The 17,902-nt window shown below is 46.4% G+C and overlaps 1 protein-coding gene across 1 annotated transcript; it reads right to left on the bottom strand.

The window, feature by feature from the left end:
- Positions 1-333: 333 nt before the first annotated feature.
- Positions 334-11,567, bottom strand: GPR20 (G protein-coupled receptor 20). Its single transcript, XM_009973002.3, has 2 exons — positions 11,488-11,567; positions 334-1,617 (listed from the first exon to the last, which is right to left on the bottom strand). Exon 2 carries the CDS (start codon positions 1,594-1,596, stop codon positions 535-537), a length of 1,062 nt encoding a protein of 353 aa, XP_009971304.2. The 5' UTR covers positions 1,597-1,617; positions 11,488-11,567; the 3' UTR covers positions 334-534.
- Between the last annotated feature and the right edge of the window lie 6,335 nt (positions 11,568-17,902).

Below are 17,902 nucleotides of genomic sequence, written 5' to 3'. Positions count from 1 at the left end.
TCTTCTCTTCCCTGAGAAGGTTCAGACTTTTTCAGAAACAAGTGAGTTGTTAATAGTGACAGGTTAGAATGCTTTCTTTCCCACTTCATTGGCATCTAAAATCTTTGTCATGGATAGCTCTGGAAACATCCTTCTTATCCTTTACTCTTAAGTACATGCCCAAGGCCCAAAAGCTTTCATAGAGAAAAGAGATTTCCTGCTAAATCATCCTAGGAGTGTCGCATTACAATGTCAAACACAGAAAGAAAACCACAGTAAAGAATTTGTTGCTAGCAAAATGTCTGTATTAAAACACAAAGAAAACTTTCCTGTTGGGAACAGTAATTAATAGACTCTCTTTTGTATTGGTACTAACAGCACTGCAAGTTCCATTTTCCAAAAAGGCCACAATGTTCTCAAAGAATAAATTCTACCACTGTCATTCTGAACCTCAGCCTAAAAAACAGAGAGGTCAAAGACAATAATCCTGTGCATCCTAGCAATATTCCAGAATCATTACACTGACTTGCTGCAGCATGTCCCATCAGGTGTGGGTTATATCTGGACACTGCTTGGTGACGGCAAGCTCACAGGGCTTCCTATTGTGTTTGAGAAGGCAGTGATTGCATTGGAGCCCTTGGAGTTCTTGTTCATGCCCAGGATGTCCACACTGGTTTGCTCTGGCTCAGTTTTCCTGAAGATGTTTTTCATGGTTGACTGGAAGTTGTTGGTGACAAAGCAGTAGACGATGGGGTCCATGCAGCTGTTGAGGCTACTCAGAGTCACTGTCACATGGTAGACGAGAAGGCTGACATCATGGGGCATATCTGGGTTGATGGAGATTGCTACCTGTCGCACGTGAAAAGGAGTAAAGCAGATCATGAAGATGATGAGGACGGTGATAAGAAGTTGCACAGCCCTCATTCTCCTCTCCCGACTCTGGTGCATGAGGCTGGGCTTGGACAGAGCACACATAATCCTGGTCGTAAAGAAGATGATTATGATGAGCGGAAAGAAGTATTCGCAAACCATCAAGACCAGAATCTTGGAGAGGCAGCATGCAGCAAACTGTATTGCCATGGTCAGGATGGAGAAAGTCACCACAGTGGCAAAGATCCAAATGAAAACGCAGATCCCCTTGGCGCAGGTGGGGTTTCGCCATTTACGCGAGGCGTCCACTTGAACGATTGCCAGATAGCGGTCAACGCAGATGCATGTCAAGAAGAGGATGCTGCAATACATGTTGACAAAGTAGCCAAAGATATGAACCAAGGAACAATTCAGGCAGTCCCCTGCACTGTAGAACATGATGATCCGTACAGGCAAGGAAAAGCCCACCAAGAGATCAGTAACAATCAAGTTGATGGTGTAAATAACAGAGGTGGTTTTTGTCTTGGTACGGAAGCAGAAGACATACAGCGCTAAGCTGTTCAGCACAACACCCACCAGGAAAATGATGGCATTGACTACCATCAGGGCAATCCACAGGTTGTAAAATTCTGTGTACAGTTCTTTGTCAGGGTGGATGAACTTGGAGAACAAGTAGGTGCTGGAGTTGGGCTGCTGGGTGAAGTTGATAGAGTCAAGGGCTGGAAGTTGGGTGGAGGAGGTCGGCATGGTCACCAACTTCCCAGTGATCTGGAAGAAAAGAAACAGAGTTATATTGATAGGTATATCAGCATTCCTTAGGGCTCAAAATGTTGTCACCTAATAACATTTTAACCAATGTATTTGTACATCCTCAGTAGTTACATATATTGCTGTACTCTCTCAGTGTCTCATCTGCCAATATGGGATTACCAATAATTGCTTGGAAAATACCTGGGTTTATAATTACTGTCTTCCAGGGGTTCTAGATGCTTGTTTTGGAGAAGACACACAATCCCCACTTCAAGTTTATCTTCCTCTGCCCTGTGAAAAAATGGTTTTAAGGCCTGAGCAAGAACAGAGATGTGAAGTATGCCAAGGGGAGCAAAGGAGAAGGGAAAGTCAGGGGAAAAACACATGGTCCTGTTTGAGCCAGCCATGTGGCAAATGGCCCAGAGAGGTAGATGGGGTTGCTGACTCCAAGCAGGGTTCACTGATGCTCATGGAGGGCACAGGCCATTTTCTGCTGTGACAGGGAGGGTCAGGCCAATATATAGTTCCTACCAAGTCTTGTTTCCTGAACATGGTGCTTATTTCCCCATTGGAGCAGCTTCTTCCCAACTGGAGGCTCTTCCTGTCCTGCCATGGGAATAGGGTAGTGCTGGCAGCTAGAAGACATTTGCCCAACCTATTGGCACAACCATAGCCCCAGCATCTGACTCCTAAAATATCACATCCTTTCCCTTGGCCAGGTGATCCTGTGAGGGGATTGCATGCAGCAGAATTTTCAGAAACTCTAAGACTTTCTTGAAACCAAAGGATCACTGAATTTTTCAGGAAAGCACAAGCTTTGTGTGGCATTTTCTAGAGATCCACATTCATAGCATCAGCAGCCGAAAGATTTCAAACCAAGGGCGTCAGCCACTACTCCTGCCAGGGTTTGACAGTTTAATTTGCAAATCATTCCTGACTTATACACTATTTTAAACTTATTTGTATATTAAAAAGATAAAAAAAAAAAAAAAGCCCAATATATACAGAGACTTGGCTGGTTTCAATAAAAATAAATGGTTGAAAAATGTCTGGAATATCTCATAGCGGCTGAGAAGGACTTTGAGGTTAAAAAAATCAGCTTGAATCAGCAGAGAATGATGCTGAAAGACTTGAGTTATGAGGGTTTGAAATCCCTGCTACCAAAGAGCCAAGTGCGGAAGGGCTAGGAAACAAGGAGCTGCAAACATATCTTCCAGTGCTCACAGGAACCGCAGTGTGCCTGGGCTGCGTGTCTCAATGAGAAAGGTTTCAATTGCTCAGGGAGTCTGGATATCCAACTCCCTCAAGTATACTACATCCTCTGGCAGCTGCCTTTTTGTCTGCATTAATCTTTTTTGCTGCTTATGGGGATTGGGAGGATGGACCGAAGGTGTCCCATTGCCTGTGAGATGCTTTAAGCTGTTGGTGGCCATGTGCAAAGCAGAGGAGGAAGCTACCTAGTTCAGAAGCCTTCCAGTGAAAAGTGGATCCTCAGGAGAGTTCCTGCTGGCCAAAACCAAATGCTCTGCAGGGATAGTCCTAATTGAGTCCAGAGAGCATCACAGCAGCTCTGAGCCTGCCTGACAAGTGCCAAAGACACCAAAAGCTTGCTTGTTGGGCTAATGAATGATAAATCCCTGCTAGCTGTAACTCTCAAGTCTTGAACTTCACACCTTTTGACAAAAACAGAAGGCTTCTAGCTGTCTGGGATAAAGAGCTGGAAAACTGAGATTTATGAAAAGAGATTCCCAAGTCTCTGTGCATTTGCTGGACACAGCACTCCTGATGCGTCTCACCAGTGCTGAGCAGGGCGGGAAGGATCACCTCCCTCGGCCTGCTGGCAACGCTCTTCCTGAGGCAATTCAGGAGGTTGTTGGCTTGCTTTCTCACATAGGTGCATTGCTGGCTCATGTGCAACTTGGTGTTGACCAGGACCCCCAAGTCCTCTGCAAAGACACTTTCCAGTTGGTTAGCCTCAGGCTGTACTGGTGCATTCCTCCCATCCTCTGCTGGACCCTCTCCTGTCTTTCAACATTCCCCTGAAAAGCGTGGTCCCAAACTGGACACCTCACCAGTGATGAACTGATGGAGGTAATAACTCCCCTCCATCTGCTGACCACAAACCTCCTAATGTAGCACAGTAAGTACTGTGCCTTGTCTGCAGCGAGCACACGCTGCTTGCTGGTTCTTTTACAGCCTAAGATCCACCATAACACCCGTATCCTTTTCAGCAGAGCAGTTCCCAGGCTGTACTGGTGAATTTGGCCAGTCAGGATTCTGTGGAGGCCTGCGTGATCAAAGTGTGTGTATTTTCCTGCCCCTTCTCACTTTGGAGAGGGCTGGGAATGAAGTAAGTTTGGTAAATGGTCATCATCCAAGATCAAGAGTCCTCATGGGATGCTAAACCTTAGTCATGGTTATTCTGTATGGTTCATTCAAGCCAGGTGAGTGTGAAGCAGGGCACTTGTTGAGCAAAAGCAGACATTAGGACAGAATTTAGAAGGCCAAGTATGAAGTTCCCTCTGGAAATTCTTGGAGAAGAGACTTTGCCATCATGATGGAGCTTAGGTCTGTTGTCCTGGAGTCTGGTGATTGCTCTAGTTTCTTCTTGCCTCCCGTCTAGGCTATGGAAGTGGTGTGAAAGAAAAAGCTGGGTTTTAATATCCTTGAACTTGGAAAGAATTGGTTGTTTAGGTAGCCACTCAAGCCCAAGTAGATGAATTATCCATTGGAATAGCTGGTGCTTAACCATAAAGCCCTTCCGAGATCGAACCCAGTGCCAGATTATGCTGCAGGACTGAAATCCTGAAGCCTGGTATCAGACCACCTGTAATGTCTCAAAGAACTGTTGGGCAGAGAGAAGCAGTCTTAACATCTGTCCACTTTTACACTGAGGTGATCTCCAGCAGCAACTGAAGGCTGGAACATCTTGTGTTCCAGGAGTGACCAGATTATCTCACCCTGCACTGAACTCTGGTGGCAGCCAAAGTATCACACATGTTCACGTTACTTTGTCTGGGTCTGACTGAGTCAGCAGACTCCTGGGGGAGAGTCTTGTGTCTTTATGTTCTGTGCCAAGCACACTGTTAGTGAATAACAAGAAAAACTGGTCTCAAGACAGGCTGAAGGTACTGGAGTCGCAAAGTCTGGCACCTGAGAAAGATGCATAAGGAGGGTGCAGAATGCTGGCCCATTTTCTAACGATTTTTTCGTCACCATCTGATCTTCTCTGTTTGTTTGTTTCACTCTTTAATTACAAAACCAAACTGAAGTGAGCAGATGCCTGGATCTGCTCCCAGATTTCTCTTTGCAGATGCTGTCAAGAGGAGCACTGTGGAAGCCACTGCACCGGTGCAAACCAAGGAATAAAGACTTTGTTGCCCCCTGAGTGCAGCATGAGCTTGTATATCTATATTCATACAGATAGTTGAGCAAGGGGAGAAGACAAAATCACCCATCCCATCCTTTAGCATGTATTAGAGTGTATTGGGCTGCGTATGCATTTGTCTTCTTATTGTAATACTAAGACACTGGCCATTTGCTCTGATTCTGCATTTTGTTAGTAGCTTTCCTCCTCTGCGAGATTATTCTTCAGTCTCAGATCCTTTTTCAAAAACACCTGATGTTCATCTTACGTTTTTCCTTTCCTGCCTCAGTGAAATCAGTAACTCAAAATACATTCAAATGTTCCTCATCCTCACAATGCTATGGAGATATGTAGGGCACTTTATGGACTAATAGAAAAGGATCTGCTAAGAGTACTGACCATGCACAGAAATTCAAATCTTCAGCATATACAGTGTGCTGGCTTGCAGTCACCTCTTCCACTGAGCCCCATGTACAGTGAAATAAACTCCAGATATTGTAAGCTGCTAAAAAACAACAGGTAATGTTTTGTTTGCCAAACTGAATATGCAAAGGAGAAGCTGAATTAGAGCTTGTGTCTTTTCCTAGTCCATCGCTGCCCTGTTTGAACTCAAAATCCAAGCAACTACATGAAAGAAGTCCCAACAAATTTAATTAATTCTGAAGATTTCCTCACTGACAGACTGTGGAAAAGCTGCCTCTTGGGCTGCAGTGGGAAAAGTCTTCCTCTAATCAGATTGTTACTGATGGATGTTTGGGTGAGTGGCCTTTTCCTTTCTTTGTGGGACTGCCCTCATCTCATGGCTCACAAGCAGAAGGGACAGAGAACTGGACTAGCAAAGCAACAGCATTCCTCTGAGTGCTTTTAATGAGATGGAGCTGGACCAAACCCCTGGTTAACAGCTACTAAGTATTTTTCCACTGTGGGACTCCAAGCACTTGAGAAAGGTACGTTGCCCCATTTTGCATCAGGCTGAACAAGGCACAGAAAGGCAGCCTGACCTCATGTCTGAGGAACAGCAAGCATTTCTAAAGATTTCCAATTCTGCCCTCTCCACCCCGAGGCCAAAAATTACCTCTACCAGGTCTCTCTCTCTGCCATCAGAAATACTCATGCAGGCGTTCAAGTGAGTCAGTTCAGCTACCCATCACCATGAAGTGGTGGCATATAGCAGTCAGTGAGGGGCATGGCTAAATACATGAGAAAATTTGCAGCATATGCAAACCTTTATTTTTCTATGTTTTGCACTATTTATTACTTGCAGCTATGTCATGAGCTCATGCAGAGCTGCAAGAACCATAATCACCTTTGCTTACAGAGTAAATAGCCTTTGTACTAAACCCCTTCCTAAAATCTTCGAAGAGTTTGGAGCTCAGCCTTCTTCACCTAATTCAGCTCTCAGCCCCCCAGATTTTGATGCATTCCCTGTTTCTTGGAGCTGGCTGTCTGCAAAGCCCAAGATGGGTAAACACGCATCCTTCTGAGTGCTGCCTGACCGCGCCAGTTGGCCTTTGCTGTTATATTATACCTCTCAGGCTGGATTTTGTCTGTCTGGCTGTGAGACTGTGGGTAGCATTTCCTTAAAAGTACAGCAAACATCGGGGTAGAAATGGGATAAGGGGAGGGACGGAGACTGGAGGTTGACCTGGTTTCCCTTGTTCTGATAAAGGTCCCTGCTCAGCACTGGGAGAGGGGGACTTGCTCTGAAATACTTTCTCATTGTTGTGTGACACAACCAATTCCATCATTCTTGGGCCAAATAGGAAACAGATGGTTGCTGTGCTGCAACCAGGTCCTGCAGCCTCTTCCCTGAGTTGCTGCTTGGCCTCACACTTGTTCATTTAGCATGAGCAGCTCAGTGCTATGTCTGCCCCAGGAGAATATCCTAGACTGTACTTCATTCCGCCCAAATTTTTGCTTGCTGTCAGCCTTAAGCTTCACCCTCCACTTGCTGAAGTTAACAGGCTTCACTTCCTTGATGAGGGGACTTTTGGATCTGGCTCAGCAATTCAAGTAATGGGATATAAAAGAAAAGGCAGGTCAGACAACTGAGTTTTGTCCTAACTGCTCTCCAAAAGGGTTATTTATTGGTGTGTACAGATAGGATCTCTGCGTGCAGACCCAGAGACAGAGAACAAGAGAACCATGCACTGGGATCAGGAAGATGAAAAGGACATTAACAATCATGAGTGAGTGTTATTTAGTATAAACAGCTTCAGCTTTTCTCATCTCCCTGTCCTGAATCAGAACATCTGATATAGCAACCTGGCTCCTCTATCATCCCCCTGTCCCACTCACCCTGTCCTGCCTGCTAGTGTTACTCTGCTGCCTGGGATGGCAGCAGCATGTGTTTAGCTTTGCAGCCTTTCCGTGTTTAAAGTTCCCTGGGTGATTTATCATCATATTTATAAATGAAGGGTTAAACTCTCTTTCAGTTTAAATTGTATGATTCTCCTCCTGGCAAGCTCTCATTCAACTCTGGCTCAAACTGGCCAAATATGGTGTTTTTGTGCATGTCGAGGACCTTGCCCTATACGTGGTAGAGCTTGTTCTGTGTGCCTCATGCTCAGGCTGGGGAGGGTGGGTTTGCTGACAGTGGGAACTGAGGGAGAGAGGGAGAGAAAGGGACTGAATCCAGCTGCTGAAAGGGAAAAGCTGGTGCTCATCTAGCCCTCAGGCTGTGAGAAGGGAGCTAATCTGGGGGAGAAATATCCCACCCTGAAGCAAAAGTGGGGCTATTCCCAGGGCGGGGAAGATCCTATATTTATGGGCATCAGATCTCTGTTCTCACTTAATTTCTGGGTCTTGATGTCTCCTAGAAACCTCCAAGTCTGAGAGTGTCTGGACAGAGTGTGTGAAACACCCTATTGCTGGGAAATTGCAGTTGGAAATAGTCAAATCCAGTCTAGAGTTAGATTATTCCTTCCCCTCCAGTGCCCCCACCAATAAAAAGTGCTTTGGAGACACAAAACACATAGTTCTGTGAGTGTCAGATTAAATGACACCTGCTTTCTTACAGTTTCATGTCTAGCAGTGTCTCACAGGGCTGGATGAATGCTTTGCCCTGCTTGGGTTGCTTATTATAACTTTTTCCCATGTGACACTTGGCTGGTTTAATGAGCACTCATGTTCCAGCTCTTCCCTTGGCTCTAACACTTGTTTGACTTTCTCCTCTCTTTGCTGCCTAATTTCCTGAAAATTGAGGTGACCTTTCCCTTCTGCCAAATTTTGGTTGAAATTAGCCAACAGACTGAAAAACATTAGGAGGATGGAGGAAAACAGAGCTGACAAACACACAAATAGGCACTGAGAGTGATCCCTGTTTCCTCTAATATGAACCTGCAAAGAGTTTGCTAGTACTCTCCACCACACCCCCTTTCATTTAAGTCTTATTTCCTGCAAATTCTCAATTGCTTTGTCATTGAAACACTGCAAACAGGGCTGGACGACGCCTTTGCAAAGAGAGAGTATTTCCTGCCTCTCATTAGCCCCCCATACTGACTTTTGCATCTCTAAAATTGCCCATGAGAATCAGATTTCCCGTCTGGCCAGAGGAAAAACTTGGATGTCCAGTCCCAGGCATATCCAGGTGTTGTCCTTCAAGTCATGTAAGCAGTCACAGACTTAGGATGTGTGGAGGCTAATGCAGTGTTGGTTGTTGGGCCGTTGAGCCATTTGCCTCCTGCCTGATATGCCCAGTTAGCCTACACGTGGTTCTTCATCTCCAAGGCCCTGCTGTGAATTGGTGATGGGTATTGCCGTGAGTTGTGATCTGCCCTCCATCCACCATGCTGTGTGGGTGCCTAAGCAGTGATTTAGTCCAACAGGACGAGGCCATGTGGGAATGCTGCCAGTTAGAAGAGGGGAGAGCACATCTCTCCAAACTGAATTCCTTTTCTTCACGGAGCAAAGTGACCCAGATGGGAGGGAGGCCACTTGGCTTGGCCCAGATGTCCACTTTCTGCATCTACGCTTTGAACTTGCTGCTTAAAACCAGGTGACAGATCACCAGTCCTGCACACCCCAGAGGCAATCTATTTAAAACCTGAAGATCTGTATGGTCCTCTCCCAGCCCTGTCCTGAGCATGCATGGAAAATATGGAATGAAGCTCCCAAAGATACACAGAGAAGGAAACTAATGTGCTGGCATGTTTCTTATGAGTTTATACCTTCTCTATGCCCGTTTGCTGCAGTAGTGCCTCAGCCTTTGGAAGAAGGGGATCAGATGTACATGTACAAGCAAACGAAGAAGTGGGATTGTACATATATTGCCTCTCCAGAGCTGCAAATGTGCACCCAGAAGCAGTCGGCACCCAGAGGTCCTTCACATCTCTAGTGAGGCTTGCAGGTACTCGTCACCTTAAAGTGCTAAAGGTGTTTATGACTCCGCTTGCTTGTTTATACCACACTGTGTAGAAAAGTCCCTCCTGAAACTTTTAGATGTCTACAGTGCCTTATTGATACCATTGCATTTTTCATGTCCCTCTTTTCTGTGTTCCCAGAGCTTGGCCTTGGAGTGATAGAAGTATTGTCTTGGTGAATGCTCTATAAATCATACTGTTAGCATTTAAAAGACCAATATCTCATAGCCTGTCAGGGCTAGTACTAAGTGCCATCTGTCACAAGGGAGCATGGAGTGACATCTCTGCAGTAGATGCTGTGTATTTCTAGCTCTGATACTTCAATAGAAATCAGAGCATGACTTTCTGCATGTATCCCTCTCTGTCCTTTGTGGACCAGTATAATGTGAGGGGAAAGCTCATATTTTTGGGGGATTTTTTTTCCCACGAGAGTAAATATTTTAGAAAGATAGATCTGGAAAGAAACATGTGGATACGACCTTTTATAGGTCCGTCCAGGAGAGATGGATTTGTGCCTGTCTTCTTGGGAGGTTGTAACAGTACAAGAGAAATGCATTTGATTTTACTGGGATTACAGTAATCCATCTAGCATTTCAAGGGCGCCTGGGACAAAGTGCTAGAAATGACAGTTTGGAATAATAGCTATCGTGGCTGTGTAACAAGGAGAACCCTGCAGCGAAAATTACCATATAGGCACATACAGGAACTTCACAGGCAAATGCAAAAACATCACGGGAAATTAAACTGAGCAACATCTGGCCTGTGTATTGGTGCTTACTTTTGGAAAGGAAATTTTTAATTGCAAATTTAGGAATCTTTGAGTGCTTTTCCCTCCTTCTGCCTTCAGATGTCTGCTTGCTCTGTCCCTTGGCAAGAAGACTGAGAAGGATAATGGGGGAAGAGCAGCAATAGAGGTTTGCTTTTAGGGAATACCTGAGGTCCTGCATGGACCAGGGATGAAGGACTGAAAAGGCAGTGCTCACACCCCTGGGGAGTGCAGGGAATGGAGGTGACACAAATGCAGGTAGGGTTGGAGTGCCGATGCACTGAGGACAGGGATCAGCTGCACCGTGAGCAGCAGATGCAGCTCTGCAGCCCAGCACTCACTTCAAGTTGTGCTGCACTCTCAGTGCAGGGAGAAACTGAGGCATACAGCCATGTGTGGGCTTGGCCCAGGGAATGCGGCGAGATGGGAGACCTGGTCAGGGAGGAGACATTTTTTGAGGCATCCCAGGATGGACAACCAGATCTTAACCCTTTGGGAGACTGGTTTCTGTGGTTTCCTTTGCTAGGCACATATGACACTGTGTTGTGCAGACAGACCCCACAGTGCTTTCAGGGTTTTGCAAATTTTGGATTAACCAGGTTAACCTGGAAAAACTCAGCTGTTGGTGAGTGTGTTGCTATGAAAGCAGGCAACATTTCTCAAGGGTCCTGGTTAGGGATCTTGGAAAGGATCTGCTTCTCCATAGACTGGACCAACAAGTGGGTTCAGAGAAAGAAAACAGTATCTTTTCTTCCAAACAGCCAAAGAGAGGTAAAACATCCCCAGTTGCAGCTAACCCCGTGTCAGGCACTGCACCGTCTCCTCTCCTGGATTCTAAAAACTCCCCGAATGCATTTCCCCAAAATTTAATTATGCCTGGGAATACACAGATACAAACAAGACATCACCTTACTCCTCACAAGAGCTGGCATAGTACTTTTCGATGAGGGAAAGCCAGTACCTTCGCACACTTTTCATCATCCCCCATCTCCTTCAGAAACAACCAAATATCAAGGCACAGCACCAAAACCCAACAGCGGAGAAGTTTACAGTGGGAGAAGCCCCTTGCAGCCCCTCACAGCTGCCAGCACAGTCTGGCTCTTCAGGTCAGGCAACTCCTGTGATGAACCTCCACACCTGCCACGCTGGCAGAGCTGGGGGCTTCCCGAGCTGCTCATCCATGTGTTCAGCACAGGACCCTCTCCACTGCCACCCCTGCCAGGGCTCCCTGCTGCAATAGCCACGCTTTCCACTCCGGATTTGGGGTCCAGTTTCCAGCAATTCCCACCTGGACCCCTGCTGTCACCTCTCCTATCCCACACCCCCCCCCAGTATCCCAAAGCATTCACTGCAGTGGTCCCTGCAGTGTATTCCTCCATGATGGACTGACTTACCTCTGGCTCGATCTCCCTTCTATATTAGAGGAGCTGCTGGTAAGAAAAATTCCTCGTCGACCTGAATGCTATCACCCCAGGAAAGAGACATCTGTTCCTACAAGCAGAACAACTGGAGTGACTACAGAATTTGAAGAAATGCCTAATCTCTCTCTCTCTCTCTCTCTCGTGCTCTCTCTCCCCCCCTCTCTTCTAAATATAGCCTTGCAACTAATGGGAAAAAATACACACTACCAAAAAAAAAAAAATTTCCACTTGTCTTTAGCATTCAGAATTTCTCCCCAAACATCTGGCTCCTTGCCTCAGATCTCTTTGAAATTTATGAAGTGCTGGAAATGCTAAAGAGGGCTCCAGCCTTCCTCATGGTGCTAATGCCTGAACATCTCTAGTAAACTAAAACTGATGTTGCTGCCCCTTTCTTGTCCCCTCCCCAGGTCAATTTTCCTGTGTCTCTGTGGGAACGAAATCTCCTTGCTGAAAACTTGCCAACTCAAGGCCACTGCAAAGCCACCAAGCCACCACTATGTGACACGAGGAAAATACCTCTCTTTTCATCTTCCTGATATGAACTGAGATTAGACAGAAGCATCCCTGGCAGTTGCAGGAAGGTGCTGGACCAAATGCCACAAAGCCTGTGACATGCTTTGAACCAACCCAGCTGTCCAGACCCTGAGAAAAAACCTGGCACATGGAGACAAAGGGTGACCCTGCACACTTTGATGATGCTCTGGCTTCAGTCATTTGGGAAAGTGGTTAATAAGATTTATCCAAGAACTGGGCTGAAGTGTCTGAGTGTCTGAGTGTAGATGAGTCGAGAATCTGAGGTTCCATCAAGGAGCCCCCCAACATGTTCCTCCATCCTCATACAGCCCTTCCCTACTGGTGGTAGAGTCATTATGGATATCAGGTCCCTCTCAGAGCAGGGATTTAAGCATCCCTTCACCCTTGGCTGCATGAAAAGAGACCAAAATTGGTAAAAGCATAATGAATTATCCAACCTTTGAGAGGGGTTCAAAGCACATGACCAGATCAGCTTTCAGGATGCCTCTGCTGACCAATGCTGTAAGGACTCAAATCTCCCAAATTCCCTGAAGTCCCACCTCCTTGTGGGATACTTCCTGCTCTAAATTGGGTACCAAAAAAGACATCTTTTGTGGGGCTTCCACAGGTGTTCTCTCCAGGAGGGTTTACAGCAGCTTTAGAGGTCCCTTCTGGAAAAAAAAGGCAGAAAAAAAGCAAGTGGGAAGTTGCATCAAATTTAGTTGTTCAGAAAGACAGGGAGGATGGATGGTGGATTTTAGTATCAGGTCTGGACCGCTCTTTTCCCTTGTCCTTTAGATAAAGACAACACTGGTGCCAATGCAATAAACATGCAGGATATGGCCCGTCACAACACGACAGGATCAACTCAGAGGCATTGAATTCCAGGTCAAGAGGCCAAATCCATAAATAGAGGAGAGGTAAACTCCACACATGCATGTCTCACTGGAGCACAAACAGTAGCTATGGTTATTAGAGAAGGTTGACCTCATTTTCTGGAATTAGTTTTTCATCCTTGGATCTTTCCCAGGAAGACTGAGCCGATCTTTTTTGTCTGGTTATTTTATTGATTTTCTATTTTGAATTTCCTCACACTGAGGGGCAGATTCTTCCCCCAATTTCAGGAACATCCTCCTTGATTTTATGTGCCCCCTCATCTAGGCATCCAGCCTTTCACAACTGATCTCCAGCTCAGGCACGTGCCTGAGCTCTCATCTGCTTTTCACTTCCTTATGACTTGCAAAGCAAGTGTGATTGGAAGGTCTCCACGAGCCTGTCTGGGTAATAAGCTTGCCTTCACTTCCTTCCATCTTGGGAGTTGAACAGAGGGAAGAACAAAAGAGAATAAACCAACCCATGGTCCAGCGGTGGGCAGGGTGGATGAGCTTGGGCTCTATCATTTTTATTGCTTATGATAGCAAATTCTTAAGTTTCCCCCAGCCCATCAACAAAACTTTTGCACTTAGGGAATAGATCTCTGGAGTTACAAATGCAAGACTAAGAAAGAGAAGACTTTTCTCCAAGAAGAGATATTGGTAGCTACGCTCTGTTCACCTGCTCTGGCACTGCCTGGCCCTTCCTGTCTGCGGACTGGCTTTGTTTTGTGCTTCTGCGTGATGCATGTGTGCTTTGTTCCCATCACTGTGTACAGGATAATGAGTGCCCTGCACTCCCCCACTATCTTAGCCTCTCCTCCTTGCTGGATTTAGAGCTAGAGTTGGAGTGGCAACAGCTGCAAAGTTTCAAGTTGTGCCTGAGATAGTGCAGAGCATGCCGTATTGGGAAGCAGATGCTGCTGTTAAGGTGGAGAAGGCACATCCGGGCTCAGGGCCATGCTTTGTCCCAGATGCAGTTCCCACACTTGACTTCAGGAGTTGCAACCATAGCTGATGAATGAAGAGCTTCTATCATCTCTTGATTTTCAGTCATTTTTCACCCACTCAAAGGGAGGGGGAAAGGAAGAAAAAATAGTGAAGCTTTAGTAAGTGGAAAATTTTCAAGTGTGTTTGCTGAATATGCAAGTGTTAAATATTGCAGTGAATGTCTTGAGATTGTAGGTGGAAGAAGGTATTAACTGACCAGAAATTAGCATGTAGGGGAAGGAATAATAGTTACAGCAGGGAAGGGTGAAACTGGCCCATAATAATTCCTAGCAATCCCTTAACTGTGCCATGTAAAATAGGGATGGGACAGAGCTCCGTTTAAAAGTCTTCTGTGGCACAAAGCAGCAAAGCAGGAGGCCAGACAGTGCTGAAGAAGGTTGTCAGAAGTCTGATACCATACACTACCATGGGGACATGTCTTATCAGTTTTTGTCAGGAGAAGAGTATACTTTTCCAGTCCTATTAAAAAAATCATAGAATAGTTTTGTTTGGGAAGGATCTTTAAAGCTCATCTAGTCCAGTCTCCCTGCAATGAGCAGGGACATCTTCAACTAGATCAGGTTGCTCAAAGCCCTGTCCAACCTGACCTTGAATATTTCTGGGGATGGGGCATCTACCACCTCCCTGGACAATCTGGTCCAGTGTTTCACCACCTTTCTTGTAAGAATTTCTACCTTATATCTAGTCTGAATCTACTCTCCTTTAGTTTAAAACCATTCCCCTTGTCCCACTGCTACAGGCCCTACTAAAAGGTCTGTCCTCATCTTATAAGCTCCCTTTAAGTACTGGAACACTGCAGTAAGGTCTTCCTGGAGCCTTCTTTTCTGTAAGGACCTAAACTAGAATCTGATGTCTGAACATGACTGTTTTTTTAATAGGAATTTGAACTTAGGCTCTGTTATACTGAACATCTCCTCACAAATTAATTAATTATCTTCTTCATTGGTGGAGAGCTTCTACCAAGAAGGTCTTGGACTCAGATCTGACAGAATCAGAGCCTTTACCATGACAGCGTGGAGGACACTAAAGAGAGGGATCCTTACTACATGGAGGACACTGAAGGGTGGGATCTTCACTGAGCTGTCTGGGAAACCTCTTTAATCAGCAACTTCAGAGAAAGTGAACTCACATGCCCATAGAATACCTCCACTGAACATTATCCCATTTTTCGTCCAACACACATGTTCCTGAGACATTTTTCCACTGTCTTCCTCTTGAACCACGAAGCAGAAGAACCAGGAGAAATAGGAGCAAGTAATGCCCAAAGTCACAACAAACATACAATCACGAGCCTGACCTCAGAAGACTGCTTGCAGGGGAGGTTTCCCAGCTGATGTAGCTGCAAGGTTGATGGAGAAGCAACAGTAGGTGGGCTCTGCTCCTTGCCACGTGAGCAAAACCTTTGCCATGACAGATAAAGTTAATGGCAGAGTCTACCTCCATTTTACATTCCACAACTACTTTTCCTTCTAGAAAAATCTGCCCCAAAAGATCCTCAGGCCTTCTTAAGTGCTGGAAAACACTCATGTATGTACCTATGATATGCAGTGCCCATGAGCCCTAAATTCTTGATTTTCTACAGTGTCCAGTGCTATTGTGGGAAGCCGTGAATCAGATGCAGAATCAACCCAGAGAATCGGGTTGGTTCTCACAGATGGACCAAGGCGGGAGATGTTGCTGTGCTGGACCCCCTTCCAGGAGTCACCTTTTACAGAGGATAACTGCCAGGAAAGCACCATGTGACATTTAGTTAAGAGGGAAATCTGTGGACACTGAGACTCTCCCCAAATGTGTAGGAATTTCCCTCTTTGCAAAGGGGTTTGTGCCTCAATCCTGTCATGCTTCCTTACTGTTAATGAGTGAGATGTATGTTGCCTTCCCCTGGAAGGACAGCCTTGGGCAGCAGTGTGGGAACGCTGTCAAAGGACGAGGAGCAAAACATTGGCTTCTGTCCCAGCCCTGCTGCAGACTGTAATGGAGCAGAGCAGGGATCTGGCAGGTGCATGGATAGAAGCACCTGCCCTAACTTCTACAGCCCTCTGCCAACAGTGAAGAGAGGGGAGAGAAGCTGATATTTGGTGGGAGCAGTTAGTAGCTATTCTGATTTGATGGAGCCAAGAAGGGCCAGGGAAAACCCCTGACTCCCTGTCCTACATCCAGTTTTGGTCCTGCTTGTGCTGTGGATGGTAGTCTCATTGTCAGTGAGGTGCAAGGGTGGGAGACCTCATGTACAAGCATGAGAAGGTGCTCAGGGTCTGGATTTGCCCCTGAAAAACTCTGTTTACTCAAGCTGAGTCAAAAATTGGCCCCTACAGAGATGCCGGAACTCAGGTGGGTGGATCAACCCCATGGCAGAGAGGCTTGGGTGGCCACAACAGGGTTTGCAGAGAAAAGGGGGTTCACAGGGAATCAGTGATGGGGGTTGCTTCTTACTAGAGTCTGTGTCCCTCACTCAGTCCTACTCCATTGCCAACGCAGGAGAGGAAATCACACTCTCCTTTGGCAACTCCCAAGATGGCACTGTGTGGAAGCAATAGCATGGCAAGTGGGTAGATCCTGAAAGCAAATCCATTTTTTTTTTTTTTTTTTTCTGGTACCTTTGGTAGATTCCATGGGCAGGCCAGTTGAAAGAACCTTGAAGATGGGGGCTGACATCTGTATCCAAGACTGTTGGTAGTTGGCTTTGGGGTTGTGGCATTCGCTCATTCGGAGCCAAGAAGAGGAATGTGTGGCTTCAGCTGCTGGGCTATTGAGTGGTCTTTCTCTGCTGTTCTCATGGCGTGCCATTCTGGGATGTCTGGGAGATTGGAGGCACACCTTTGGGATCTGAACGCTGAAATGTTCATGATGGCTATGCCTAAGGTGGTAGCTGGAGGGGCTGTAAGGAAAGATCAGAGCCCTCTGTACTGAGCCCTAGACAGAATCTGCATCTCTCTCCTGCAGTGCTGGGATGGGAACACCAAAGAGGTAAAGAAATGATCTGCTTCTGCCTGGAGAATGAGGGCTTGGACCACTGCCCCTGGTCATGTTCAACACCCCCAGGGCTGATTGCCTGACTCTCAGCATGGGCAACAGAAGCTCTGGCGAGCTGTATGGTCCAGCTGCCACAGTAACAACATCTCAGCAAGGCCCAGAAGCAGCTGCACCTACCTGAGAGAAGCTCAGCAGAGAGCAGTGAGTCTCCCGTGCCAACGTCTTGAGATCACAGGTGTTTCCCCATGTCCACAGGGCTGTTGCTCACTGTCCTTAGAGGACTGCAAAGGGCAGAGGCCACTGTTATTGTACGGCCCTGCCTCTGAAGAGACTCCCCATCTGTGTGCTTATACAGGGAGATCAGACAGTTGCCATATGGGGGCCTCTGCTGACAGGATCCAGCCGTGATTTTTCTGTTTGATGAGGAACAGGGAAAGACAAGTGGTTCCCGAATGATGGTTATGACTCCTGTTGGGTGAGTCAGGCATGGGGGAGAAAGTGTGTAGGAGCCAGTTTCCTGCCTGCCTGCTTGCTGCATATTTAGGAATTGACTTTCTCAACCATTGCCTCCCCCTCCATTTTTCTCCACAGGCCATGGCATTTTTGCTGAGGGACCTGCTGAGCTGAAAGAAAAATTAAGACGTTTGCAGGGCACAAAGAGCAAGCTGCTCCTCTGGGTGACCCCGAGGTCTCGGGTGACTACTTTAAAGTACATCAGTCCTTCCTTTCTCCAATTCTTGCATGACAAGGGGTGTGAAGTTTGATGTGTCCTGTCCTGTTATAAGTGTACCCTGTGGGGATGAAACAGGATCCCTCTCTCTGTCCCAGTCTGCCCAGTTCACCACAGCTTTCACAACAGTGAGGTTTCTGACAAGATACCTCAGTTAAGGCACCAACAAAATGAGCCACAGAGACCCTTTGGCTGCTCAACAAGACATGTCATGTCTCAGCTGCCCCTTGTGATCCAATTTGCATTGGGATCCCTTGCAGGGTCCTGCTCTGATCTTTCTGGCCCCCCA

Source organism: Tyto alba, unplaced genomic scaffold (genome assembly GCF_018691265.1).
Source record: "Tyto alba isolate M040663 unplaced genomic scaffold, T.alba_DEE_v4.0 Super-Scaffold_9, whole genome shotgun sequence".
Taxonomy (NCBI): domain Eukaryota; kingdom Metazoa; phylum Chordata; class Aves; order Strigiformes; family Tytonidae; genus Tyto; species Tyto alba.
Note: the sequence above shows the minus strand (reverse complement) of the source record. Positions and strands in the feature narration are given on the sequence as shown.